At 52.5% G+C, this 26,908-nt stretch overlaps 1 protein-coding gene across 4 annotated transcripts in view; it reads left to right on the top strand.

The window, feature by feature from the left end:
* LOC144943686 (plexin-A2-like) overlaps positions 1–26,908 on the top strand; it is a 295,017-nt gene that overhangs the window by 215,234 nt on the left and 52,875 nt on the right. For all 4 annotated transcript variants that reach the window (XM_078871418.1, XM_078871419.1, XM_078871417.1 and 1 more), the window contains exons 16-20: positions 2,911–3,031; positions 3,975–4,111; positions 4,925–5,089; positions 5,384–5,477; positions 25,205–25,456. In XM_078871418.1, coding sequence (XP_078727544.1) covers positions 2,911–3,031; positions 3,975–4,111; positions 4,925–5,089; positions 5,384–5,477; positions 25,205–25,456 — 769 coding nt within the window. The remainder of the gene's footprint in view (positions 1–2,910; positions 3,032–3,974; positions 4,112–4,924; positions 5,090–5,383; positions 5,478–25,204; positions 25,457–26,908) is intronic.

Raw genomic sequence — 26,908 nt, 5'->3', positions numbered from 1 at the left:
TTAATCCTTCGTTCTTTCATTTTTTTTGTCATCGCCGATGTTTATTAATGGGTGCGTTCGCTCTCATTTTCGAACGTCATTTTTCTCTTTTGTTTATTCGACACCTTTAAACAATAACAAATTACGCCCACCCGCCGGTCTTTTCCCTTCATTTGCACCGCGAGTTTCTTCTCTACCGCCCCGTGATGGGAGCGCGATAAAGGCGCAGCCCTGCAATTGCTCGCTCACGCCCCCTGCTGATGGAAGGGCTTCCACTATAGCGAGCCCTACCAGCTGTTCGCTTGGTGTACCACTCCACGTTGCTCGAACGCACGGGAAGACGTGGATGTGCCGTGTTCCCGCACTTCACCCCAGGACACACGCGGCCTGCCGATCGACTCAGTACCGAGGCGACGTTCTTCGACAAAACCTACCTCTTTCAAGCCCTTGCGGAAGATCGTGAGAAATTCACATCGCTCGCTCGATCGCTCGCAACCGGCTATGTCTCATCAGTGTCATATTCATTAGCCATGACCTATCCACTTGTGGATGGAGGCCTCGCTCCTGAAGCTGCACTATCATTGGTGGGGATTGTGGAGTGGGGGGAGAGGGGTAGAGAGGGGTAGACACACGACTAGACCTCACGCCGGGTTGGTCGCCATGATCGGCGACGAGTACCCACAACTTACCCCACTGGACGCGACCTGCTGATTAGAGACTAATTTAGAGTATTTGGCCGCTGTCAATTTCCACGTGATAAGCCACTGCATTTGTGGCCAAGGTGGCTTCCGAAAACATTCCTGCGGAGGGAGCTGGTAGGAACGTTGGGTTGCTCGGTCAATAGCCAGGGTCAACGGCGGCGTGGTGTATTCCGCAAATATGCCCGACTGTGAGGGCGGGCACAAGCCGGCGTGAGTAGGTTAAGCGTTGAGTTTTATAAGAGCACCACGGGGTGACCAGCCCCTCCCCACCCAGCAGCAACCCTCCCACCCCACACCCAGCCCCACCCCTCCCACCCAGCCCAGCCCCTCCCCACCCAGCCCATCCCCACCCTCCCCTCCCCACCCAGACCCACCCAGTCCCTCCCCACCCAGCCCCTCCGCACCCAGCCCCACCCCTCCCATTTTTGGATGCACGACGGACGGACGGACACAATAATCCCCTATGGGCTGGTGTAACCAGTGGGTTCCTACCAGTATAAAGAGATATATAGCTCCGTGGGTCTTACCCGGTGGAATAAAAATGAGCTTCGCAGTTTTAGCTGCGGGGCAGCCTTTTTGTACGCAGCTGCTGGGCGGACAGAGGCCATCAATGGTGGTGGTGATGGAGGAAAAGGGGAATTGAAGAGACTTGACCCATTCGTTGCTTCCACTGCCGCACCAGGAGATGACCTCTAACAGGCGAACACCTCTGGGTTGCAGGTCCAATGCTCTGCTCACGGTCACGCCACGTTGGCATCTTCCCCCACCCCTCCCGCTCCCAGGGCCCTATTTCCCTTCTTTAATGCATTTTTTTGTGCAAGAGAAATAACGTTCATTAATTACATTAATTGTACGCCTCACTTGACACTGAGACCATTAATTTGTAGCTGTGTACGTGTCACTTGACACCCAGGATAACCTTGCAAATGAGATGTTTCCGTCTCAAGGGGGGGGGGGGGCGAGGTTTATTTTTTCTCTCCCAGGTACAATATTTGAGTGAACAATAAATAAATACACAAGCAAACAAACAAATGCGGACAGCACATCGGTGAAGGGAGCGCAGAGAGACGCACGCCGCGCATTGCCCCTAGGGGTAGAGAATGACGGACGCGTGGATTGGCAAACTGAACGCAAATCATCGACATTGCATTGGGCAATGACGAATGATGGTGTGGATGGGTGCGGGGGTGCTCGGCTAGAAGAGACATTGACTGACGGACGAGGCTTAGTGATGGAGCGTCAGCCAAAGGAGTGAACGCGTCCGACTTGCATGCGTACATTTGGCCGCTGCCTGCCAATGCCGTAGCCAGCATCCCCACGTGTGTACGTTTAACAGAAGAAGAAAAAACAGCTGCCGTCATCGTAATAATGGGCAATCATGGTCTGTCCACTGCTGGACGGCTGGATGTTGGTACACGTATCGGGTTACGTTCCGTATGGTCGGAGCGAATTGGTAAAAGTCACGGGGGGGGGGGGGGTGGCACAGGGAGGGGGTGGGGGGAGTGGGGGGAGTGGGGGGAGTGGGGAGGGGGTCGCGTCGCTCATGACCGTGCGGATGTCGCCGCTGTGACGGCGAGCTCATCGCAACATCGCCCTCCCTCCCTCCCTCGCGCTCGCCCACGCCACCAGGTCCACAACCACGGCGGAGGGGCGCCCTCGACGGAATATTATAATTAATTTAATACGTTACTCAAATTGAATCCATTGAAGCATTAAATAAATATATAATAATTAATGATCTCGTCAGCAATGTCACTGGCTGCTTGACATATAATTAGGCCAACCTTTCCCTCCCTCCCTCCCTGCCCCCCCCCCTCCCCATTATTCCGCATTGTGAGTGGAGCCGTGTACTCGACGTGGGGATTATATCGTGATTCATGGAACTGTGAATCCGCCTGAGCAAATCCGGCGGGCCCGGAGTGATGGCTCTATCGGGCGGCACACAAAGGCGGCGGCGGCGGCGTCCTCGCCACCGGCACGGCCGCTGCTCGCGCCGCGACGTCGCAGCACCGCGCGTCATCCCCAGCCCCACCTCCCCCTCCTCCACGCTCCAGCCCCCCACCTTAAGCGTTAGCGCGCCGTCGAGTGAGACAGACGAAGAGACAGAAGCACCGCTCGTGTCCCCGCCGCGATATCTCAATAACGGTGCGCGCGGCGCGCGTGGACGCGCGGAACGCTCTGACGTCCCCCCTACTCCCTGTCACCCCCCCCCCCACCGCCTCTTCCTCAGGATCGTCTGCGAAATCGAGGGGGCGACCCAGGGGACCCCCGAGAGAGGCCCCGTGCGCGTGTGCGTGGGGGACTGCACCCCCGAGTACACGGCGGTGTCGAGGCACGACTACGCCATCTTGGTAATAGTCGTCGATCGTTGGTGGCGGCGCCCGGCAAACGCGTGACGTTGGGCCAACGTTCGCACGTGGGTGGAACCGCTGGGACCGACGTTGTCCCGATGTTGGTCTCGGAGTTGGCCCCAACGTTCCGTGGTTACGGGGTGTTCACGTGAAGGATGTTTGGGTTAGGCCACGTAATGATCAACCTGTTCCAAATGTCTCTGGCCTCGTTAAGAATCCTCCACCGCCTGGCGTGGCCAAATAAATCGAAAGGGAACGTTTCAGCTTGCCCACCGGTGAGTTGAGGAACGATTCTCACAGCCAAAAGTTAGCAGTTGGATATGGGATGTTTTGTTTGAAGCCGCGTCAAACATCATCAGGACAAGTGTGGATAAGAGGTCACTTGGAGAGATCTCAGCGGTTGTTCTGTGATCGCTCCTTGCATGAGAACAGACACAATGACACACGTGGTGGTGCACTACTCACTGTAGCAGCTCCAAGTTAATTCTCAATCTGATGATAATGCCACCGACAGGACAATTGAAATCGGAAAAACAGAGCAATGTTTATTTGGTGATGCTTCCGTATTGGCAGTGGTTCACAAGTACAGTTAACATTCGTCGATAACATGGTTGCATTAAAATAAACAATATAAAATGTGATGTTTTACGAAACGTTTAGAGAATGTCCTTATATATACTCCTCTAGATCTTGACTTAAAGCTTTCGTGACTGCAGGAATTCATATTCTTTGGGTCTTCTATTATTACTTTTATTAATTTTAATTTTATTTTTTACCTACGTGACTTTACCGAAAAAACCTAAGAGTATGAATCCTTGCAGTCACGAAAGCTTCAAATCTAGAATTAAGGTTTCTTCTCTCACGTGTATAACGTATGTGTTTGGTCAAGCGTTAAAACTGCCAGTCGTGCGATGACGCCAATTCCCTCCTGGGTTTCGCGCAGAGCCCGGCCGTGTGGGACCTCCGACCGTCGAGGGGTCCGGTGTCGGGCGGCACGAGGATCACCCTGATTGGCCACGACCTGGACGCCGGCAGCGAGGTCAAAGTTCAACTGGGAGATCGTCCGTGCCGCCTGGAGAGGTCAGATGATGCCGATGATTGGAGGATGGGGATGGTGAATAGTAATGAGTCATAGAGTTGATGATGATGATGAGTGATGATGACGACACAAGTGGCTTTATCAATGAGCGTGAGAGATGATGATGATGATGTGCGGAGTTTGTGTGCTCTGCATCATGTTGCATCTCGTCCTGTAACTCATACTGTCGCATGCTGTGGCGTGTGGCACAGTTCCTGTATGTATGCACAACTTCTTTCGCACCGTACGTAGCCCCTAGTGTGCTAACCGGAGGCGCGTTTAGTGTGGCACGGTGCCTTGTGGCGTGTTGCACGGTGCGTTTGGTATGGTGTGGCACGGTGTGTATGGTGTGGCACGGTGTGTATGGTGTGGCACGGCGCATGGGCTGTGGCGCGGTGCGTGTCGTGATGGCACGGTGTGGCACCGTGCGTCTGGTGTGGTGTGACGCCGTGCGTGTCGTGATGGCACGGTGTGGCACGGTATATATGGTGTGGCACGGCGCATGGGCTGTGGCGCGGTGCGTGTCGTGATGGCACGGTGTGGCACCATGTGTCTGGTGTGGTGTGGCACGGTGCATGTCGTGATGGCAGGGGCGTATGGTGTGGTGTGGCACGGTGCGTCTGGTGTGGCACGGGCGTATGGTGTGGCAGAGTGCGTGTCGTGATGGCACGGTGCGTATGGTGTGGTGTGGCACGGGCGTATGGTGTGGTGTGGCACGGGCGTATGGTGTGGTGTGGCACAGTGCGTGTCGTGATGGTGGTGGCACGGTGCGCGCGGCGTGACACTGCGTTGCGCGGCACGGTGGTGTGACGCAGCCGCTCGCGCTCGGAGGTGGTGTGCGTCTCGAGCGCCAGCGGGCGGCTGCACAACGCGACGGTGGCGGTGTGCGTGGACCGCGCCTGCCTCGCCCCCGCTCTGCACTTCCGATACCAGGAGGACCCCCGCATCCTGAGCGTCAGCCCCGAGTGGAGCATCTGCAGGTGGGCTTCCGTCCGCTAGGGGCGCTGTTCGGAAGTAAACAAACCCATCTCACACGTGATTGGTCGCACAGCCGTTACCCTCATTCATTCGCGGAGGCAAACGTCCCCGTTGCGATTGATGCCCCAGGTGCTCAAACGTCGACTGCTTGCGAAGCGGATGGCATGTGGTGGTTTTAAGGTGGCCACACCCGCGGTGCTATTCAAAAACCGTGAACCTTCATGATGATAGCGAAGGTGAATGCATCGTTGGGGATGCGTTATTCACAACCCCTCTGTGGACGGATGTCCTTGCAGTGGGGAGACGCCGCTCACGGTGACGGGGCAGAACCTGGGATTGATCCAGCAGCCCAAGGTCCGGGTCCTGCACAGCGGTCGGGAGACCATCAATGTGAGTGGCATGCGGGACGCACGCACGCGATACCTCATGCTATAACGCACACGGTTTTAAACGAGCACCTACGATGGTCGGAACAACACATACGAGGGGGGAGGAGTGGTGTGGCCGGGCCCACGCCTGACCTGGAATGAGCGTTCACTCCGTGCTGCGTGGTCGAAGATGCCAGATCCCCCAGCTTTGGTCGCCAAAGATTACCTCCCTCCCGCTTTGCCGTTCGATGTTTTTTGTTTTGTTTTTATATCCATCCGTTTTAATCTGGCTATTGCCTTCACGTGTCTCCTGCATTTTGGTGACATCCACGACCCCAGCCTCATCTCCCATCCCACCCCCCTCCAAGCCGCTCCTCGCCGCCCCTGACCCCCGTGAACCCTCGATGTGTGTACGTCTCTGACGATCGCGCGGGTCGCAAGCACGCTTGACCTCGCAGAGTGCAGCACAGCTCACAAAGGCGAAATCGGCGAAAGCAGCACTTACGGGGATAACGAAATCAACGTTGCTCCCGCCGTCGCGCGGAGCCATCGAGAATGTGTGCGTGTGCGCGCGTGTTCGATTCCCACTCACGGCCAACACCAGTGACGATTGTCTAAACCGGTCCTCTGCCTCCTCTAGGTCGACTCAGCCTCAAACGACTACCTGGTGTGTCGTTAACATTGCCACGAGGGAGACAGAGGCGGCCGAGCCGTGGTCTAACCACACCACCTCCCCCCCCCTTTGTGTGCCGTACCAACCTTCATAGGTGCTATTCGCTAACAGCACTTGCCCCAACAGTCTGTGTAAAGGCTACGGGGGAGGGGGGCAGGGGGGAATCTTTGTTTTTGTGAACCTGCGGCGCATGAGAGAGAGAGAGGAGAGCGTTTTTCAGCCAGCGCGCGAAGGCACGGGGCTGCACACGCGCTAAGTGTGACATTAAGAGCTCCCCGCATTTCTCTCGGAGGTGCAGGAACAAAGCCCGGGCTACAATCCAGTAAACAGCCAAATTCATGAGTGTAGATTTAAAATAGCCGGTACGAGCCAATCGCCGGCGTTCCGTGCGGACGTGACGCCGACAGTTTTTGCCGTGAAATGCACGCGAAATTGATGCTTTTAAAGCAACGACAACAGCGATGCAATCGCACTTGATGAAGACCTTTGGGGCTGTAGTGTTGTCTGTCGCGCGCGTGGCTTTTTGACAAAATGCGACAAGAACAATGACAACCGCGGCAAAACAGACCTCTTGTTACCCCCCCCCACTCTTGTTCTCATTCGCCTGTCATTATCTCGCTTTGTGCAGCGGCGTCGAAAACAAATCCCCAGTTCTTGAAGCCACATTTATGTTTACGTTGGAAGCAGCGGATTCGTATAATTTGCGTGCCGTGCGCGATGTGGGAATGAATCTTCGGGAGTTATTTCGTTTGCCCGCCTTGCTGAACGTGACCTGACGACCCAAGCTATAGCTGATGGTCATGAGTGAGATGTTGGTGGCGAGATGTTGACCTCGCTTTGCATGCGGGTGGCCGTAGGTTCGATCCTGACCCTGACCCCTGCTGTATATTTGGCATTTTGCACGTCTCTCTTGCCGTGGTCGTGTGGCTTTTTCTTCGGGTCCTCCGGTTCTCTCCCCCCCCAACCCACCCCACACATTTAGAATCAATGTTGAGCTATCATTTGTGGCCATGTCGCTTCTGAAAAAGGGCTTTACCTGGTAAAATAAAATAAAGAGTTAAAATTGTGAAATTAGTGTCACTGATACCGGCAGAGTCAATTCTATTTGTCGTACTAACTGAATTAACAATGATTATAATAATAGTGATAATAGACATAGCTGATTCGGACTCATAGAGGTCGGAACGGGTATTGCTCAAACCAACTGTAACAGGAAAACTCTTTTAGTCAATTGGCTCAAGATGAATTGAGACATTTTAAATGTATGTTTGTTGTTGCATTCATTATGGCCCACGCGTGGTGAGTGTGCACAAACAAATCGACAAATACACATACAAAGGCAAACATCCCCCAATGAGTCATATAGATCGTTGAGGCTCAGGGGGTCACTTGAAGGCAACTCAGAACTAGCACTGTGATGGTCGCTTCCACGGGCAACTCTCCAATGCAGCGTTCCAATAATTCTGAAAACACAATCGGAAAAATCGAAACTTTTATTTCATTACATATATAAGTCATGGGGCGTGTATGTACTAGGGATGATTTTCAGAATAAACTATTTCGGATCTTTTTCATATCCCAAAATCGTAAACATCACACATTGATTTCAAATATCTCGGTGCGAAACATCCGCGACGTCACCCGGGGTCACGTGACGCTGCTGTTTTCGGATTGCTCGTAAACCGAAAAACAACAAATTTCGCATCGTCCGAAAATGTCATTTTTATCTGGGTTCCGATCTCTGATTTGTACAATGAATCTGAAAATCGCGAGCTCGACCTCGATCAAGCGCCGCGCGCACGTTTACACCTTTGGGCTGCCACGCCGCCGGGCGCGTAGAGAACCGAGGCTCAGCCAACACCTGGCTGCTTGACGGGCGACCGCTCAGCAGGTGTGAACGCCCCCCCCCAGCCCTATTATCATCGAAATGAGGATGTGATTGCAAAGCCGTCTCATGTGGACCCGGTAGCCTGTTGCACATACGTGGGACGATCTTTGTGCCGGCGCCCGCGTGCGCCGCGTGTTATTTCCTCTCCCCGCACACCGCCGCCATCCCTCGCATCCTCCGTATGATCTCCACCGTTGCGAGATGTTAACTACCTCGCCTGGTAGAAAGAAGATCGTGGGTTTGATCCCGAACCTGACGCCTGGTGTATATTTGGATTTTGCGTGTCTCTCTCCCCGTGCTCGCGTCGTTTTTTTTCTCCGGGTCCTCCGGGTTTTCCCTCCACATTTAGAATCAACGTGCGTTTCGAGTATTTGGCTGCTATAAATTTACACGTGATAAGCCACTTCTTATCGCAATCGCTGAGGAACCACAAACGAGCGGGAAGGCAGCAGCAGCTATGGCACTACCAACAATTGCCCAAGCTCTGCAATCATCTAAACATCGAGATGTTTCAGCCAATTAATGAGTGGTTATATCTGTGGGATAAAAACCGTAACACATGGAGGAGTACTCCACCCATGCGAGGGGACAACACTCTATCACATACAGGAGGGACGGACGTTGTCAGTCTGCACTGTGCTGTACCGCCGTCTCCTGGCGAGTCAAGGTATGGCAGTAGGTGACCAGAGGCTTAGATCATCAGCTCACTCGGCTTTGATAACCCAGTGTAATCACAGGCAACTTAAAATCCCGGCTTCCAATCCAGCATGTCAGCGGTGTCAACTCATCGCTCCGACCTCCCCCAGCCACCACGAGCCCTCTTGACTGGAACAATCAATCGTCATTGTTGAACAAGGTTGTCGTAGTTGTGCTGCTGTGCAGCTCGCCCATGGTGGTGATTTGTGGTTATTCCCACACGTCGTTCGGCACGATGTGCGTCGTCTCACTCCACGGTGGCGAGATGTTAACTACTTCGCCTGGTATACAGGAGGTTGTGGGTTTGATCCTGGCCCTGACGCCTGCTGCTGTATATTTGGAGCATGTTCTCCCCGTGGTTGCGTGGAGTTTTGCTTCTGGTCCTCCAGTTTTTCCCTCCACATTTAGAATCAACGGCTGCTGCTATAAACTCCCACGTGATAAGCCACTTCGTTGAGCTGTCGTTTGTGGCCATGTCACTTCAGAAAATAATCTATATAGCTCAGCGGGTGATACCTGGTAATATGAAAAAAGTGGTTTTCGTGCTGGGAGCTTCTCAAGCAGATGAAGATGCAGAAGCTTAGGAAGGATCTCCCAGCACCTGGGGCGAGTAACGTGCGGTAACAATCCAAGTCAAGTGTCTGTATGTTTAACCCGGTGAGGAGTCTTAAGAGGCCAGGATAGAGAGAGAGAGAGGAGGACAAATTTGCAAGAGTGACCTGGGTCACCAGAATGACAACAACAAAAGCAATGAAGCAAAACTATTAATCGGAGCACGAAACAGCTGTGCTGCGCGAGAAATGTAAAATATTTGCACGGGAAAAAAAATCTGCGTCAAATAAAAAAAAGATCTGTAGCTTGGGTGAATTACTTTTAGTCATCGTACCACATTCAACGTGCGGAAACGTTAGACAGATGTATGGTGACCTGTTGTCCTAATGTGCAAACAGACGGTGGGGGGTATATGTCAGATGCCCCGCAGACAAAACCGGCGAAACAAATCGGAGGGCCATTTTCGTCATTATTCACATTTCCCTATCGTCGAGATCGCACCGCTCGCTCGGGCTGCGCGAGCCACCGGCCGCACCATTGACCCCACCGAGTCCCGGCTGCGAACGCAGCCGCGCCCTGAACACAACAACGACGCCGAATATAAATCACGGCGCGCACGAAGAGGAGGCAAAGATCCCGCGTATAGCCTTAATAGACCGTCGGGGCAAAGTGTTGTTGTTAGCGAGCGCGCTGCGCAAGAAGGTGGATGGCGAGCAGCATGTCCGGCCGCCTTTGTCCCCCGAATGGCGATGTTTCCACATCGTATCAGGTACTCAATTGAGGCTGAGTTGACCCAGTGGAGACCCGGGACCTTGTTCAGATAATCGTCCTTGGTGTTCGTGGCCGTGAGCGGGAATCTAACTTGGGTCGCCGGGTTCGTAGCACAGCGAGCTAGCAACTACGCTACCACTCCCCACGGCGCACACGCATGCAGCAAGACATAGATCCCCCCGTATAGCCTCAACCGACTGTTGGGGCAAGTGCTGTTTGCGAGCACCTATGGAGGCCGGTATGGCACACGAGGGGGTGGGTGGCCAGCACCACGCCCGGCCACCTTTGTCTCCTGAGTGGCGATATTTACCCACCACATTTGAGGCTGCGTCGACCTAGGGGAGGCCCAGAACCGTTATTGATGTCGGCCGTGAGCGGGAATCAAACTCGGGGTCGCCGGCTTCGTATAGCGCAGTGCGCTACCGACGACACTACCGCTCCCCACGTGCACGTACGCGCACGGACACACACGGACAGACTCACTGGGGCACCGGCGCGCCTCTGCAGCAGGTGCCGGGGTTAGGGCCGGTTCACAAACACCCCCCCCCCCGCCCCCCTGCTGGCGCTCCGAAGATCGCGGGACGTGACTCGCATTCCGACGAGGCCCGCGCATCACGCCCGGCGTTCGTAATCACCCTCGTGGGGGGTGGAGTGGGGGGTGGGGAATTGCGTCAATTCTCGGAGAGCCTCCTGGAAACGGGGTTTTGCTTCAGCGAGGCCCGCTGCAGATTGCTTAACTCTGCCGGTGATGTTGAATTAAGGGTGCCCGCGCGCCGCCGCTTAATTGCAACGCGGGGCTTCGAATACTTTATCTCAATTCCTGCGGTCATTTTATTTTGATGAGCGCGGAGATTACGAATTGACCTTTAGGAATGTGGGAGGGCTGCCCTGGATATTAGGAGCAGTGATTCTCCCGAGGCCACATCTGTTCGAATTCAATTCCAGCGCTGACATGATGGGATTCCTCCCCCCGCCCACGTGTATTAAGGACCTTCTATAGACATTGTGTGGGGTTTTTTTTTCTCTCTGCACATCAGTATCTGCGTTTGGGACGAACAAAAAGCCGCTGAAACTGAATGCGGGGGAGGGGGTGGGTGGGCGCGCTGCTAAGGCGAGCGAGAGAGATTGAGAGTGAGATTGACAAAGTGTGTGCGGGGGGGGGGGGGCACGTGCATATCGAGCCCCACATAGAGAGAGCAGAACGGGGTTGAAAGTGGACGGAATGGAGAGCCACTGAATAAGTTTCATATCTCGGAGCGGTTCATCATTTAGCGGCCGCACGAATCACGATCGCAGCGTGTGTCCTTGCGATGGTGGCGTCTGGTTGACGCTGGGCTCAGCGCTGGGGATTAAATTTCCCGTTGCATATGTATGCCGCTCCGCCAGCGAGAGCTAATCCCCCCAGTATTGGGAACAGGGCATCTTAAGCATGCACCACGCACCCAGTGCACATTAATTCGCCGGGGCTGGCGAGTGAGCGGGCGGGCGGGCGGGGGGTGGCAGGCGAGAGGCCAATTTTTTTTTATTTCTTATTCTCTTTCAGCGGAGGCAAGAACGCGCATCGATGCAATCGATCCGTTGGTTCAAGTGTCAAATCGCAAGCTCAGCAGGGGTTTGAGCCTGGTTTGTACTCGAATGGGGCGGTGCATGACCGTGAGGGCTTTACGCTGGCGTCATATCCGTGGGTGCCCCCGTGAGGTTACGGCGACTCGAAGGTTTCAGCTCTCTCCTTCCCACTCTCATTGGCCTTGCACCCACCCGTGGAGTTCGCCATCAAAAGCACCGTTGTGAATTCACGGCTTGGCTGATGGCCTTTGCCCGTGCTTAGCATGTCACTGGAGGAGGACCGTTTGGTTTGAACCAAACTTCACCGCTGCGCGTGGACCAGAGGGGGGGTCGGTAAACGAGGATCCGCAGGGGACCGGTTCCGCTAGCGCTCGTGAACACGTGTTTAGAGTGTTTTCGGCTGCTGTAAATTTCCACGTGATAAGCTATTTCGTTGAGCTATCATTTGTGGCCAGGTCGCTTCTGATAAAAGAGCTACACAGCTCAGTGAGCCTTACCTTGTAAAAGAAAAATAATAGTTTTAAGAGCTCGTCGCTTACATTAGTTGTGGCTGGGAAATCAAAGCCCCAGCGTCAAGGATTACGAATTTTATGGAACAGAGAGTATGAATTATGTTGAACTTCTTTCGCACCGTACTTAGCCAACCATGCTAATCGGAGGTACGAACGGGAGGTTGTCTTGTGGTTGTTGTTGTTTGACTTGCATCCCACTGGGATATTTGCACAGGGTTGGTGTACGGTGATTTTTCTGCAATATTTTGCTGTCTTTTCTTGGATTTTCTGTTTGCACATAGTCACTTTAAGATGTTTTCTTGTTCATGTTTTTGTTTTTTTGTTTGTTGCGGTTGCACCCGATTCAAGAGCCGAATGGCTCACAGGGCTATACCTAATAAATGAACTTTGAACTTTGAACAACAGACTAAACACCACACTCTGCGCTCCATCGACAGAGCAACGGCGAAAACGGCACGGGAATCCGCCTCCTGACTGAAGCCCCTCTCGTCGTGGTTGAGCAGGCCTCGACATTGACTCCGAGCTCCTGAAACGCATCACTGCTGCCATCGGTTGCGCAAGCACGCAGTAATCTTAGTACAAAGTGCAGTGTCAAGAGTGGAGGGGGGGGGGGACGGAGGAGTGGATGAGTCTGGAGGGGACCACGAGCCGTGGACCTGCCCTCGGGAAAAGACCTTGAGAGAGAGTCGCGATACTAACCCCGCGGTCATTGATTGTGTTCCCGAATGTGGTAGGGAGATGAGATTAATACAGTAGAACGCCTTTTACACGACGGTAATCGGTTCCACGGAACCGGTCGTTAAGTGATTTGGTAGTTCAGCGAATATAGGAAATATAGTACATTAACAAAAGCGTGGTGGTGTTCATTCAGACGCTGTCTTTCCGACAGACCTGTTCTTCACCTGAGGACGGCTGCTTGCGTTGTGGCCGAAACGTCGTGAGAATTATTTTATTATGTTTTATTATTTTATTATTTCCCTTCTACGTGACTTTACCGAAAGAACCAAGAAGAAGATAACAAAAGAGATGTTTTCACTTCAAAATGCAGCAAATACTGAATGAAAACAATGCCCAAACGCTCATGAATGGACGTCGCTGATTGACCATGGCCTCGTCAGACCACTTTGGAGCTCCAGACCACTATAGCGCAACGAAATGGCTTATCAGGTGGAAATCTATAGCAGTCAAACGCATGTCAATTTGAAAAGTGGAGGGATAAACCGGAGGACGTTGAGAAAAACCCACACGACCACGGTGAGGGAGACATTCAAACTCCAAATATACAGGCGCCAGGGTCAGGATCGAACCCACGCTCTCCTGTATACCAGGCGAGGTCGTTAACATCTCCTAGCCACCGTGGCGCCACCATGGTGCTTGAGACGTCACACCCTTGGGTGTAAAAAAAACACGAAGTGCATATTTAATGAACAACCGAACATTATGCAATGTTTTAATGAATAATTTCTGAATTTAATGTACCTTGATAACTTTTTGATTGTGTTGTTTTATTTTATTTTAATATGTTGGCAGTAAATTAGACAACATCTACATGAGCGCACATCTGTTTACAATAAGATGAAAACTCCACCCCAAAATTGAGCACGTCCCTGTTTCTGTCTCGATGTAATTCCAATCATGCGTTTGGCTGCACTTCAAGCTTTGGGCATGGTGGTCCATCACTTTGCCAATCATCAGATATATTTCATTATTAGTCGTAGTAATACCACCATGCATGTTTGTTTGGCCAGGAAAGCCTCACTGAGTCTCACTAAGTCTCAATCATTTTCCAGGAGTGCGCTGCCAAGATTTTGCAGTCGGGGCCCAATTGAGTTATTTCCAGGTATTTCTAAAGCATCGGGGACGTTTGACCCGTACCAGTCACACATGCTGTGGTGGTTGTTGTTTTTTTTTATTTTGCGATGGGTGGAAATTGAAGGCGAACTCCCGAGGCAACGCAATGCAGAACAGGGGGAAGAACACACGTAATCGATTTGAAGCTTTCGTGACTGCAAGGATTCATACTCTTAGGTTTTTTCGGTAAAGTCACGTAGGGAAACAATTAAATAAATAATAAATACTTCAAATAATGATAATAGAAATAAAATAATAAATCACGACGTTTCGGAGGCAATTTACTGTATTAAGTAAATTAATACAGTAAATTCAGCTGTGACGGTCCTACTGATGACGGAGACTTGTGTTGCCTCCAAAACGTCGTGATTTATAATTTTATTTCTATTATTATTTTTATTATTTATTTTATTTTTCACCTACTTGACTTTACCGAAAAAACCTAAGAGTAACACACACACACTCCACACAGAAAAGGCACCCAAGTCTGGAATCAAACCCAGGACCTTCTGACTAAAAGGCACGAGTGTTATCACTGCGTTGCCACCCTGCCACCAGAGTGCTGGAAGCTGGGCTGTGTTGCATTGTGTGAAAAAACGTTCGCGTAACCCGGTGTTTTGCAAAGTGTCTTCGCGCTTTGGGTCTTAAGATGTCTGGAGAGAAACTGCGCAATTATGTACATGCCGAGCTTCTGCATCCTGGGCTGTGTGACGCCAGTTTGAAGCTACGTTTACGAGAAACAAAGACTTAAAATTGACTTGCAGGCTCGCTACGGTAATTACTTCAGACGTATCGCGTGAGGGTAGCTAATGGACGTTTCAAGAATAAAATGTTATTGCTGCGGTGATGCCGCTGTAGTGCTAAGGTGGTGCTGCCTGAAGTCGCTTGGAAATAATGTATTTTTTCTAATTGATGAAGCGACTGCCGTAGGTCTTTGATCGGTTGTGCCACCACGTGCTGTTTGGCACGATGTCCGACGTTTCACTCCACGTGCCGGGAGCTTCAGTTTCTCAGCGTGGAACGCGCCACCAAGAGCACGTCCGTCGCGGAGATGGAGCGATGGGATCGGCTCTTCCGCAGGCGCTGGGGTGCATCATCTCATCACGGGACCGTGAGAGATTCCGATTCACCTTGAAAACGCGTACGGCGGCTGGAGCGAAAGCTGCGCAAATAGCCACGCCGCACGTTCATCCCTTTCTTCGCTGTCGCTTGAGACACGGCGAGCGCAGGGGTGGTTGGGGGGGGGGTGTTAAACAGCGGGGGGTTGGAGAGGGCTGGGGGCCGGCTGTCACACTCCTGCTGGCCCCACGCTGGTTTTAATCTAGATCGGCCGGGCTGCTGTACATCTCGCGGTGGCCGCGTGTCGAGTTCGCTATCTCGGCGACCTTTGTCCAGCCGGTTTGCGCTTCCATGTCCTTTAACGAGAGATGAAAGCGACGATTGTCGACGGGCCTGCAAGTTAGTGAAGCCACATCTTCCCACCCCCCCCCCCACCTCTCTCGCGGTCCATCGCGCGTACAGAATCTTAAGCCATTTAAAGACAATCATCTAAAAGTAGATAAGGTATCTTTGACCAACCCAGCGTGGGTGAAGTATGGTCTTCTTTCTACCCCGTCCCCAACCTCTACCACCCCCTCCCCCTCTTAATCGCAGTGCAGATTCGAGGGGGAGACCGTTATCCACCAGTGGATAGATCATGCCTAATGAACAAGAGAATGATGGGGCATAGCCGGTTGGGAGTGATTGAGCGAGCGATGGGGAATTTCTAATGATCTTCCGCAAGTTCTTGAAAGAGGAAGTCTGAGAAAGAAATGCCGACGACTGTTTGCTGATAACACAAAAAGAAAACGTGAAAATTAAATAAAAATCGTGGCATTTCAGACTCTGCCCTCTAGCCCCCCCCCACTACCAGGCCCTGACCCCCAACCTCCTGTTTAAACCTCGACCCATGAACGTTTGGATTTGGCCATTGTCATGGGGGATCGATACAAATATGTTGCAAGATTTGAACGTAGCCCTCTGAATGTGCATGTATGTAGGTTTTAAAAGAGTCCACATATCATATTTACATTGTGATCATCATCATCGTCGGGCTATAGTGAATCCGCTGCTGCGTGAAGGCCTCCCCAAGGCACCGCCATCTCCCTCGGTCCGTCGACGCAGCGATGCACCCAGCACCTGCGCACGAGACGACTTCGACGCTTCGGACCCTGCCACCCCTTTGGGCTGACAATCCCGATATTCCGATTGTGAAATTGCGGACTTTAGCCGGATATTCCATAACTTTTACCCGGGTACTTTTTCTAACAACGTGACACCTAAAGCCAATATGAAACGGGGCAAAATCCACTTCTCGTTAAAATATATCCCTTCACATTTATTGGCGCGTGTAGAAACGTGTGATTTTTTTGGAGTGTGTGCCAATTTCACACACGCGCCGTCCTGCAGTCGTTCTTATTTCGTTATCTGCTGGCTGTGAGATTCCAAATGTATTCATCCATGTATTTTACATTAGCTCTACACACACACACAGACACCACAGACACCATACCATTGAATTTTCATCCCCTGATTTCCACGCGACCCGGTCATGCATTTTATATTAAACCATAACACTGTCGGGGGGGCAGAGTGGCGGTGTGACGGTTAGCGCGCCACGCCATGAACGCGACCACCCGAGTTGGAGTCCCGGCCACGGCAAATGCCGTCGTCTGTGGCTCAGAGTGATACCTGAACCGTGAACCGGTCCTGGTCCTCCGCCGCCCGCCTTCACCAAGCCGCATCTACCAGCGTGGTGAAGTATGGCCCAGACGTGGCGTGAGGAGGCCTTCATCCATTGGTGGATTGACCAAGGCCTGTAAATTATGATTTGTCCAGTATTATGTATCCACACGCTCTATGTACGCTGGCAATAACAGGAGGTGACTAATCCCACATTCTGTCAGCTTCAGTGTCAAACCTAACGGGAGGCGGCGGATTACTCGATCCACTGATGTTGCGGATCTCGCAACGAGAACAACACTTTGGATTCATATATCATCTAAATGCAATGACATCTCAAAGCGCATTACAACATTGAAAAACAATATTGTTGGGTGGGAAGGTGGCAGGGGGAGGGGGTGTCAGGGCAGGGATGGATGGAGCAAAGAGGGTCCAACACCAGAAACTACGAGCCCCAGGGGCAGCCAGGGCAGCACCAGCCGGTCCCGTGGCATTCTGGGACCCGTGTAACAGCCTCCACGGTTCTGAGCCATACGTCATTGGTATGCCGCTGTCCTTTGTTAAATGCAGCAGAGAATTCATTGCGCGCCACCGTTAGCCACGTCGTTTCACCGTTAACGTCGATCCCAATCCACCTTCAGCAAGTGCTCACGGTGCAAGTGCCCCGATATTCCGCCGTTGGCAATCCACCAATGGATGGAGGCCTCCCCCGCCCGCCCCCACCCCCCGTGTGGGCCGCCTTCGATCATGATCGTGCGCAGGGCTCTGGCGTCATCATGCCGAGCAGAGGTCGCAACCGGGTACCCGCTACCCGTACCCGGCCGGGTACGGGTAGCGGGTACCCGTTTGCGACCCTGGTGCGGCCGGGTACGGGTAAGCCGTGAGTCACTGGTGAGTAACTGTTTGTCACTCATTTTCCAACGTCTTGACTCTTCTCACAATTCAAGTTCCTAGAATCAACCCACCCACGCCTGCAACATGGCTTCATCCCAGAGGTCGCAATCAGGTACCCGATACCCGTACCCTACCCGGCCGGGCACGGGTAGGGTACAGGTACGGCCGGGTACGGGTACCCGTTTGCGACCCTGGTGCGGCCGGGTACGGGTAAGGAATCAAAACCCGTTTGCGACCTCTGCTGCCGAGGCGTCCGCCCGGGCCCTACGTGCCCGGGCAACCTAAAATCTTCCGCCTCCGCGACCGTCGCCAGGCGCTGATGAGCACCCTCCGTGCGAAAGGCGGAGCTGTGCACCCGTGAAATTGTTTTCATGGCGCAACTGGCCCAGCTGTAGGCGGTTTTGCAGGTGGTGTCTCCACCTCTCTGCCGCGCGGACCGTAATTCCACACAGCTGGATTGTATAGACACCTCCGCTGACGATAACTCGAACGAACGGTGAGTATTGTGCTGGCAAGCGGCGTGCGTTGCAAATTGAGCAGTGCTTTCTGCGCGGGGAGATTTATTGAGTCAATTAAATGACATCTGCAACAATTATGCTCTGTATGTCCTCTAATTAGCCGATTGTTTATTTGTTTACTCGGTTTCTCGCTACCGTGGAGTATTTTCGTCTGAGGCTCATGGTGAATTTGTTCTCAGGCTTGTTTTCTCGCAGCCTTAATTAGCGCACCCACTCGCAAGTCTGATAGTAAGATAGGAATTATAAAATGCACCCATGATCAATCCACTGCTGGATTAATGGCTTATCAAGCTATCATCATCGCTTCCACTCAAGTAGGGGCTTTAATCCTGGGCATGTGTCCCTCCTGCTGCTGCTGCTATTCCTTCGCTAGTCTTGACCAGCGGCCATCACTGCTAATAACAACGTGTCCTGCCCAAGCCTCAAGTAATCTTCTTAACAGTCAACGTGATGTTCTTGGTTATTACGGTAAAGTCACGTAGAAGGGAAACAATAAAATAAAAAAAATTATCACGACGTTTCGACTGCAACACAAGCAATCATCATCAGGTGTGAAAAAAAACACAGCAAGAAAATTTGAAAAAAGTGGCGGTTTTGTCACACCTGATGATGATTGCTTGTGTTGCAGTCGAAACGTCGTGGGAATTGTATTGTTTTATATTTGTATTATTTTTTTGTTTCCCTTCTACGTGACTTTACCGTAAGGAACACGAATACGAATCCCTGCAGTCACGAAAGCTTTAAAACAAAAGTCAATATGATGTCTCCGACATGCCGACGTTCTCTGACACACGTTCTCCTCTTGCAGTCTCTCGGTATCATTCCTTGCACGCACCTCTCCAGTTCAACACGAAGGCTTTCGTGACAAATATTACTCACCGTGAAGGTTCGTGGGTTAGATCGCGTGAACACAAATGTGCCGTTAACCCGCCACCACCAGACACAGCCAATTAAGTACGGTTTGTCACGACAACAAAACGTGCCAATTAGTGACTGCTTCAGCACATCGGTTGTGTGTGTCGGAGAACAGACCCGCAACATTAACGTCACGTTCATATTCACACGATGTAGCACCTCGCTCCATGTCTCTGTGCGCACTTGTCAGTGGAGACATTCAAGAAGGGGCCACGTGGCCCCAGGGAACACAGTACTTGACCCTGAACCGCCGGCAACTTTGGGTTTACATGCGAACAGCAGCTGCACGTGATGAAACCGTGCGTTGACGCACGGACAACCCCCATCACATTCATGTATTCATCTTCGCAGCAGCAGCAGATGTTGGCTAGCCATCGAACAAAGACGGCCACTGCATTGCGTGCGTTCAGATGCGCTTCTGCGGCCGTCTGGAACGCACTTCCGATATTAAGAAGCCACCGGAGCTATGCACTTTTAAATCATCATCTAGGTTGAAAACGTATTTCTTTAGAACTGCTTGTTTGTGTTTAGTTTGTTGCCGTTCCCCTGCACCTCCGATTAGCACGGTTGGCTACATATGGTGCGAAAAGAAGTTCAACATACATACATTCCCAGCCCTGAAAGGTAATCATTTCAGTTTTAATGACCACGTGACTCGTTTTAAAAACGGGGGCCCCGCTAGTGCGGACTCAGCAGCCTGCTGCAGCAACTTCAGGACTCGTTCCGTTGCGCCATCCCATCTCCCCGGGTTCCCGTTCTCCAACGCTGGGTGACACGGCGTTCGCAAACAGAGTTCCGAACGGGAGAAGCCACCGGTCGCGCGACGTAACGCCGCGAACAACACATCGGAATTACGATTGGGCGACAAAATAACAAAAATGTGATCATTAAAACGTTTTAATTAACAATCCGCAGATGGACGTTGTTAACGGCGATTAGCTTGCCGCGTTTCTCTCAATGAGTCTCAATGAGTCCCGTCTCGGACCGCATTTTTGAAACCCAGTCAACGAACGCGCAGGGATGTATTTCCAGGGTCACAAAACCGAACCAGCAATATTCTGCGGCCGTTTGTTTGTGTGTGTGCATCTTTGTGTGATGAGTGGTAGCGTGACGGTTAGTGGGCTGTGCTAGGAACCTGGTGACCCGAGTTCGATTCCCGCTCACGGCCAACACGAACGGAGATTGTCTGAACCCGTTCTGGGACTCCGCTAGGTCGACTCAGTCTCAAATGAGGTCCTGGAGCGGTGTGTAAACATCGCCACTAGGGAAACAAAGGTGGCCGGGCATAGTGCTTGCCACGCCCTTCATAGGTGCTCGCTCACAGCACTTGCTCCTGCGGTCTGTCAAGGCTATACGGGGGATCTTTATCTTCGTGTCTTTGTGTGATTGTCGCTTAATTGACTCGTCCCAACACGGCGGTGTAATTAGCTGGGACGCACGAAGGCAACGCAACGCGTGCTTCGAAAGGCGTTTCGCCCATTAGGCATCGCTCGCCAGCGGCTGTCGAAAGAGACGCGCATTCACAATTCAGAATCTTTCTTTAGCCTGGAGAAATCCAATGGGCTATGAAGCTCTGTTTCACAGATGTCCGGTAAGGGGCGGGTCAGAACGTTACAACAACAAACAGTCCACTAAAAAACACGCAAGGAGTGCAAAGTGTAGGAACGGTAAGCAAATCGCTATGAACTGTTTATTTTTAATTTTACCAGGTAAGGCCCACTGAGCCACATAGCCCTTTTTCAGAAGCGACCCGGTCACCACAAAGGATAGCTCAACGCACTGGCTTATCACGTGGACATGTATATTCATTCATCCATTCCTCACGCATTAGTCAGTGAAGGAGCCGTTGAGCCAAACGTGTGACCTCTTGCGACGGCATTCACGTGAGCTTTTCTTGGCTTCATACTCGTAGTTCTTTCGGTAAAGTCACGTAGGTAAAAAATGAAATTAAAATTAATAAAAATAAAACAATAAACTCACGACGTTTCGGAGGCAACACAAGTCTCCGTCATCAGGTGGGACAGTCACAGCCGGATTAGCTGCATCAAGTGAGGCAAGGATTCAAGATGTAAGCCCTTAAATACAAGTTTAGGGGGGAGGAGAGGGGGGGGGGGAGCTTATCAGAACGTGGTAGCCAATGAATGGAACGTATCGGGAAAGAACTAAGAGTATGAATCCTTGCAGTCACGAAAGCTTCAAATCTAGAACTTCTCTTGGCTGCCATACACCAGTGTCTCGAGTGATTTGTTTGATCCACGTGTCATTGGGGGAGGGGGGTCACGGGGACGCGCGCAATTCCTTTGAGTGTCGCGGTCTCCTTGGAACGTCGACCGCCGACTGAAGTGCGCGGTTTTGCTGGAGTTTGTGCATCAAAGACGGGGGGGGGGGGCGAGGCGCCCAAAAAAAGTGACACGGCCGTCTCCGTCGAGCTAAGCTCCCGCTCGCTGGGAGGCCGCTCGCAGACGCAACGGTGACATTTGTGACGAAGTCGAACCATCGGACGCCAAGAAGGCGTCTTTGGGCATCGCCGAAGAAATTCACAGCAGCCAAAGAATACTCGAATTCGTCAAGGGGATGACGGGAGTAGCGTGTTAAACCGGGACTGCGCTCTAGATAGTCGGCTTCATCTGAGAAGACTCGGAAAATGAAGCCAAAATGGGAATATTTTTGACGATCTTGGGGGGAAAAAACCGCTGTCACGTGGCATCGACAGGACTTTAAAACACAATGTAATAAACAAAAATACTATAACAAAAATCTAAACTATTACTTAAGTCATTCTACCAAAGAGACATTAAATGTTGAAACTGGTCCAGAATGTGTGTTGTATGTATGTTGAACTTCTTTCGCATTGCACGTAGCCAAACGTGCTATTCCGAGGTTTTGAGTCAATTGTGCTGAAATTATGCATTCCCAGAAGGCCGTGCGGCTTATTGGATGTGTAAAAATACCTTTTTATATTGTTTTGTTCATTATTTGTTTATGTGTTCATTGTATTGCCTGCTGTGTATGTTGAAAATGGGAGGTCAACGAGTCACCATTGCTTAGCAGTTAAGCTTCAGTCATCTTTCGAATCATCTTAAAATATTATCCTCCTTTCTAGAATCCATCCGCTGTAAGGGGTAAAGGTGCAGCTACGGCCTCGCAATGTCTTGCTGCAACGACTGCTGGTGAAAGAGTCTCAGCTATGGGGGGGGGGGGGGGCTCGAGAGAGAGTCCCCCTCGAGGGCATTTGGCCTTCTCTTTCACGCTGGCCACACGTATTGTCACAAGTGGCAGTTGCTCTTGTCCTTACCCCCCCCCCCCTTCCGCACTTACAAATAGCACGCTTGCCTATGTACGGTGCGAAAGCAGTTCAACGTGCATACCCACAATTTACAAAGATCCCCCGTATAGCCTGAGCAAACTATTGGGACAAGTGCTGTTGGCGAGCATGCATGAAGGCACACGAGGAGGTGGTTGGCGAACACCACGCCAAGCCGCCTTTGTCTCCCTCGTGGCGATGTTTACACACCGCACCAGGTACTCATTTGACGCTCAGTCGACGTAGGGAAAGCTCTTTGGACCGGTTCAAATAATCGTCACCGGTGCTGGTCGTGAGCGCGGGAATCGAACTATGATCGCCAGGTTCGTAGCGCAACGCGCGAACCACTGCGCCACCGCTCCCCGCAATTTGCCCCACCATGACGCACGCACGCACGCACGCGCGCGCGACTCACTGCGGTCAAGCCATTGACACGTGCCGCCGGGCAGACCGAGGCGGTGGTGGTGGTGGGGGTTCAAGAAACTCGCGTCGTTGTTTCCACCTCCGCGCCGCGAGATCGCATACGGATGCCACGTCCAGCGCGCTCGCCGTGACAAAATAAAGACCGCCACCTCCCCCCGTTGTTGAGCGCGCCGAAAAAGCGCCGTCCAAGCGTTGGAACACTATTCCCTCTCTTTATCTTGTCAATCTTCTCGATTGATGCCCGTATATATATATTTGAAGGCTCGCGATAGCCGTGTTCCGCTGGAGTTTTCCAGACATATTTATGGTGATAGCGGTGGGGGTCTTGGTGGGTGTGGAGAGGGGGGGTTAGACATATCTGTGAGTGAGACCGGCTTGGAGAGAGATGAACAGAAGATGAAACTGCTCTGGCTGTGATTGATATGCTGCCTTGCCTGCCTGCCTGTCTGCCTGCCTCACTCGCCACGATAACCCCTTGCTTTCAGAGACGGCACCACTAGCGCCATCGCAGGGATGGTGGCGATGACCTCATTGTTGTTTGTTTGTTGGTGTCTACGTTTGCTTGCCGGCTTGTCATATTTCACGGATGCTCGTGTGATTTTTTTGTGTGCGTGCGCGCAGACAAACTCACCCCCCCCCTCCCTCCCCAGCTGTCACGTGAGCGGCCGACTCCCCGATCAAGTCTAGACCCAAAATCCATGCCTCTTCTCCTCCGCCGCCGCCACCACGCGACTGCCTTGTCTGCTGTCTGCGCCGCGTCTTCCCGACTTGCGCATTTGCTTTGAATGGGTATCGTCTGAATTTCTGTGTTGTGCGGCGCTGTCCGTCGCGGCTCGTACCGCCTTGCCCGCGTTCCAATTCCATTCGGGGTTATGTTTATGGAGACATTTTGAGCGTCATTATTTACAAACGCGGTACTCCTCCGCCCACTCTCCCACCACGACGAGCGTGTACGCGTTAAGTAAAAAATAAAAACAGGAATCGCGACCCCGCGAACGCGTTTACCGTTTCGCGTGAACTCTTTGCAAAATGAAACAAAACTCGACAAGTCGGCGGTGAAGCCGCAGCGTGGTCCATTTTTTGCTCTCGGGCGTGCGCGACGTGACAATGACTCGAACGCCGGCACGCCTGCGTTTGGAAAACATGAACGCACAACCTCCGATTAGCACGGTTGGCTACGTACGGTGCGAACGAAGGTCAACACACAAATACAACGACTCGGTGAATTACGCTGCTCGTCGGAAACACAAACGACACGTACCTGCGGTGGGAAATATTCCCTTGCAGGTTGGGTGTGCGTGTATGTGTGTGTAGATTATATAAAATGACATCAAGGCGTTCCAAGTCGTTGTATCACACGTTTCGTTTAGCGTAATCTGCGAGTTTCAGAGCACCGCGAGCATCGCAGCCTCGACGTTTTCCTCCCTCGCTGCGTTCATTCTTCAAAGTGCCGCTCCTGGGTTACCGCGGCGAGCGAGACAAACAAACAAACAACCCCCCACCCCCCTCCCCCGAGCGAGATTCCGCGAGACGCACGCCGCGTGTGGCGTTGGCGACGAACGTGACATTTCGGCGTTGGTACGTTTTGTTGTTGTGTGTTTACTTTCATGCGACTCTTTATTTTGGCAATGCGAGCCGGACTCGCCAGGCTTTTCGATAATTATACAACCGCCCGTTCTGCCGCTGTCCGCGCGGCAGCGGTGTGCGTCTTGAGCGTCGCTCGGCTGGCGAGATAAACAAAGCGGCCTCTCATTTGCGCTTGGCGTCATTAAGTGTTCAATTCTCTATATTTACGCAGAAAACATTTCAAAGTTCAATTATCATTTAGTTTGATCCCTTTACTGGCTTGTTTTCAGCATGCATTTTTGTTTTCATGTCGGTGCGTAATTACTGCCTGCGGCGATGGCATTTGCTTCAAGTAACGTGATCATCAATAGAGAGTATGGAACGACAGCTGAAGAGTGCGCGGAGAGACGCGTGCTTGGGGGAATGACATCGTGAGACAGACGCAGGGCCGTGTGAGTTACAGAACGTGCGCGGGGGTCGTGGCATAATTCAAACTCAAGGAAGGTACGTCGGGCCTTGTGAAGGACGCGTCGAGGAGACTACGAATGACGATGCTTGCTGGTTCAGCCACAGCAACGGAGTGGCCGCCAAGGAATGTAACGCGTCTGGGGATGACGTCCATGTGAGTTTAACCTCGGATGAAGTCCACACTTTTCAGGAGTGTCCGCCACAAAATGTAACGCAATCCTCGAGCACACCATCCCTCGATGAGATGGAGCGATGAATCCAGCTCGTGTGCAGGCGCTGGGTGGCTTATTACGTCTCGGCGTTCGCGCGAGGTGGAGATTTGAATCGGCGTCGATAAAAAACGACGATGACGACGGAAAAATGAAAACTAAAGAGGCGCGTGTGCGCGTGTCGTCCGTCCGTTCTCGTGTCTCCGCCGCCACCTCTTGCAGACGTGCGTGGTCTACAACGACACGCGCATGGTGTGCAAGGCGCCGAGGATCGCGACGGAGCCGCTGGGGCCCGCCGGCCTCGAGCCGGGTGTCGGCCCGTCGCGAGTCGACGAGTTCGGCTTCGTGCTCGACGCGGTGCGCTCGGCGCTCGTGGTCAACGCCTCCAGCTTCCTGTACTACCCGGACCCGGCCTTCGACGTGCCCCTCGCCGGCGCCGTCCACGTCAAACCCGGCACGCCCATCATCCTCAAGGTGCCCGCTCGATCTCGCCACGCTTGCTCGACTCTCACTGCCTCATGCTGCTCCCATTCCTGCCTCTGCTTCTTCTTCTTCTTCTTTTACTGATGCTCCTACTGATACTCTTGCTGCTGCTCTTCCTACCACTGCTGATACTGCTGCTGCTCCTGGTCACATTGCTGCTCATATTGCTGCTGCTGCTACTACTGGTGCCCGCTCGCTCTCCCCGCTGCTTGACTCTCACTGCTCCTGATGCTCCTGCTGTTACTCCTGCTGCTGCTGCTGCTCTTCCTACCACTGCTGATACTGCCGCTCCTATTGTTGCTGCTAATGCTGGTACGTACGTTGAACTGCTTTCGCACCGTACGTAGACAACCACGCTAATCTAGAGGTGCAGGGAAAGGGCAACAAACTAAACACAAAAAGCAGTTCTCAAGATATGGGTTTACAGTCAAGATTTAGAAGTGCTTCTGCTGCTGCAACTGATGCTCCTACTGCTGCTGCTGCTAATCGTGTCAGTGGGCGTGTGTGATCGCCCACTGTCCACGACCGCATTGACCGGGGCTGCGCACAATCTCCTCGATTCATCCAGGAATGCCTCTTCCTTAGCTTACCCCTTCCTCAGAGATTCACTGCGAACATGACGCTCGCTACTCACCCGTCATCAACTCACCTGAGCCTCACCCGTCATCAACTCACCTGAGCCCCACCGATAATCATCTCACCTGAGCCTCACCCGTCATCAACTCACCTGAGCCTCACCGATCATCAACTCACCTGAGCCTCACCGATCATCAACTCACCTGAGCCTCACCGCTCATCAACTCACCTGAGCCTCACCGATCATCAACTCACCTGATCCTCACCGATCATCACCTCACCTGAGCCTCACCCGTCATCAACTCACCTGAGCCTCATACGTCATCAACTCACCTGAGCCTCACCCGTCATCAACTCACCTGAGCCTCACTGATCATCAACTCACCTGACCCTCACCCGTCATCAACTCACCTGAGCCTCACCATCATCAACTCACCTGAGCCTCACCGATCATCAACTCACCTGAGCCTCACCGCTCATCAACTCACCTGAGCCTCACTGATCATCAACTCACCTGAGCCTCACCGCTCATCAACTCACATGAGCCTCACCGCTCATCATCTCACCTGAGCCTCACCGCTCATCAACTCACCTGAGCCTCACCGCTCATCATCTCACCTGAGCCTCACCGATCATCAACTCACCTGAGCCTCACCGATAATCTACTCATCTGACCCTCACCCGTCATCAACTCACCTGAGCCTCACCGATCATCAACTCACCTGAGCCTCATCCGTCATCAACTCACCTGAGCCTCACCGCTCATCAACTCACCGGAGCCTCACCGATCATCAACTCACCTGAGCCTCACCGATCATCAACTCACCTGAGCCCCACCGATAATCATCTCACCTGAGCCTCACCACT

The sequence above is a fragment of the Lampetra fluviatilis genome, chromosome 32 (assembly GCF_964198595.1).
Source record: "Lampetra fluviatilis chromosome 32, kcLamFluv1.1, whole genome shotgun sequence".
Taxonomy (NCBI): domain Eukaryota; kingdom Metazoa; phylum Chordata; class Hyperoartia; order Petromyzontiformes; family Petromyzontidae; genus Lampetra; species Lampetra fluviatilis.
Note: the sequence above shows the minus strand (reverse complement) of the source record. Positions and strands in the feature narration are given on the sequence as shown.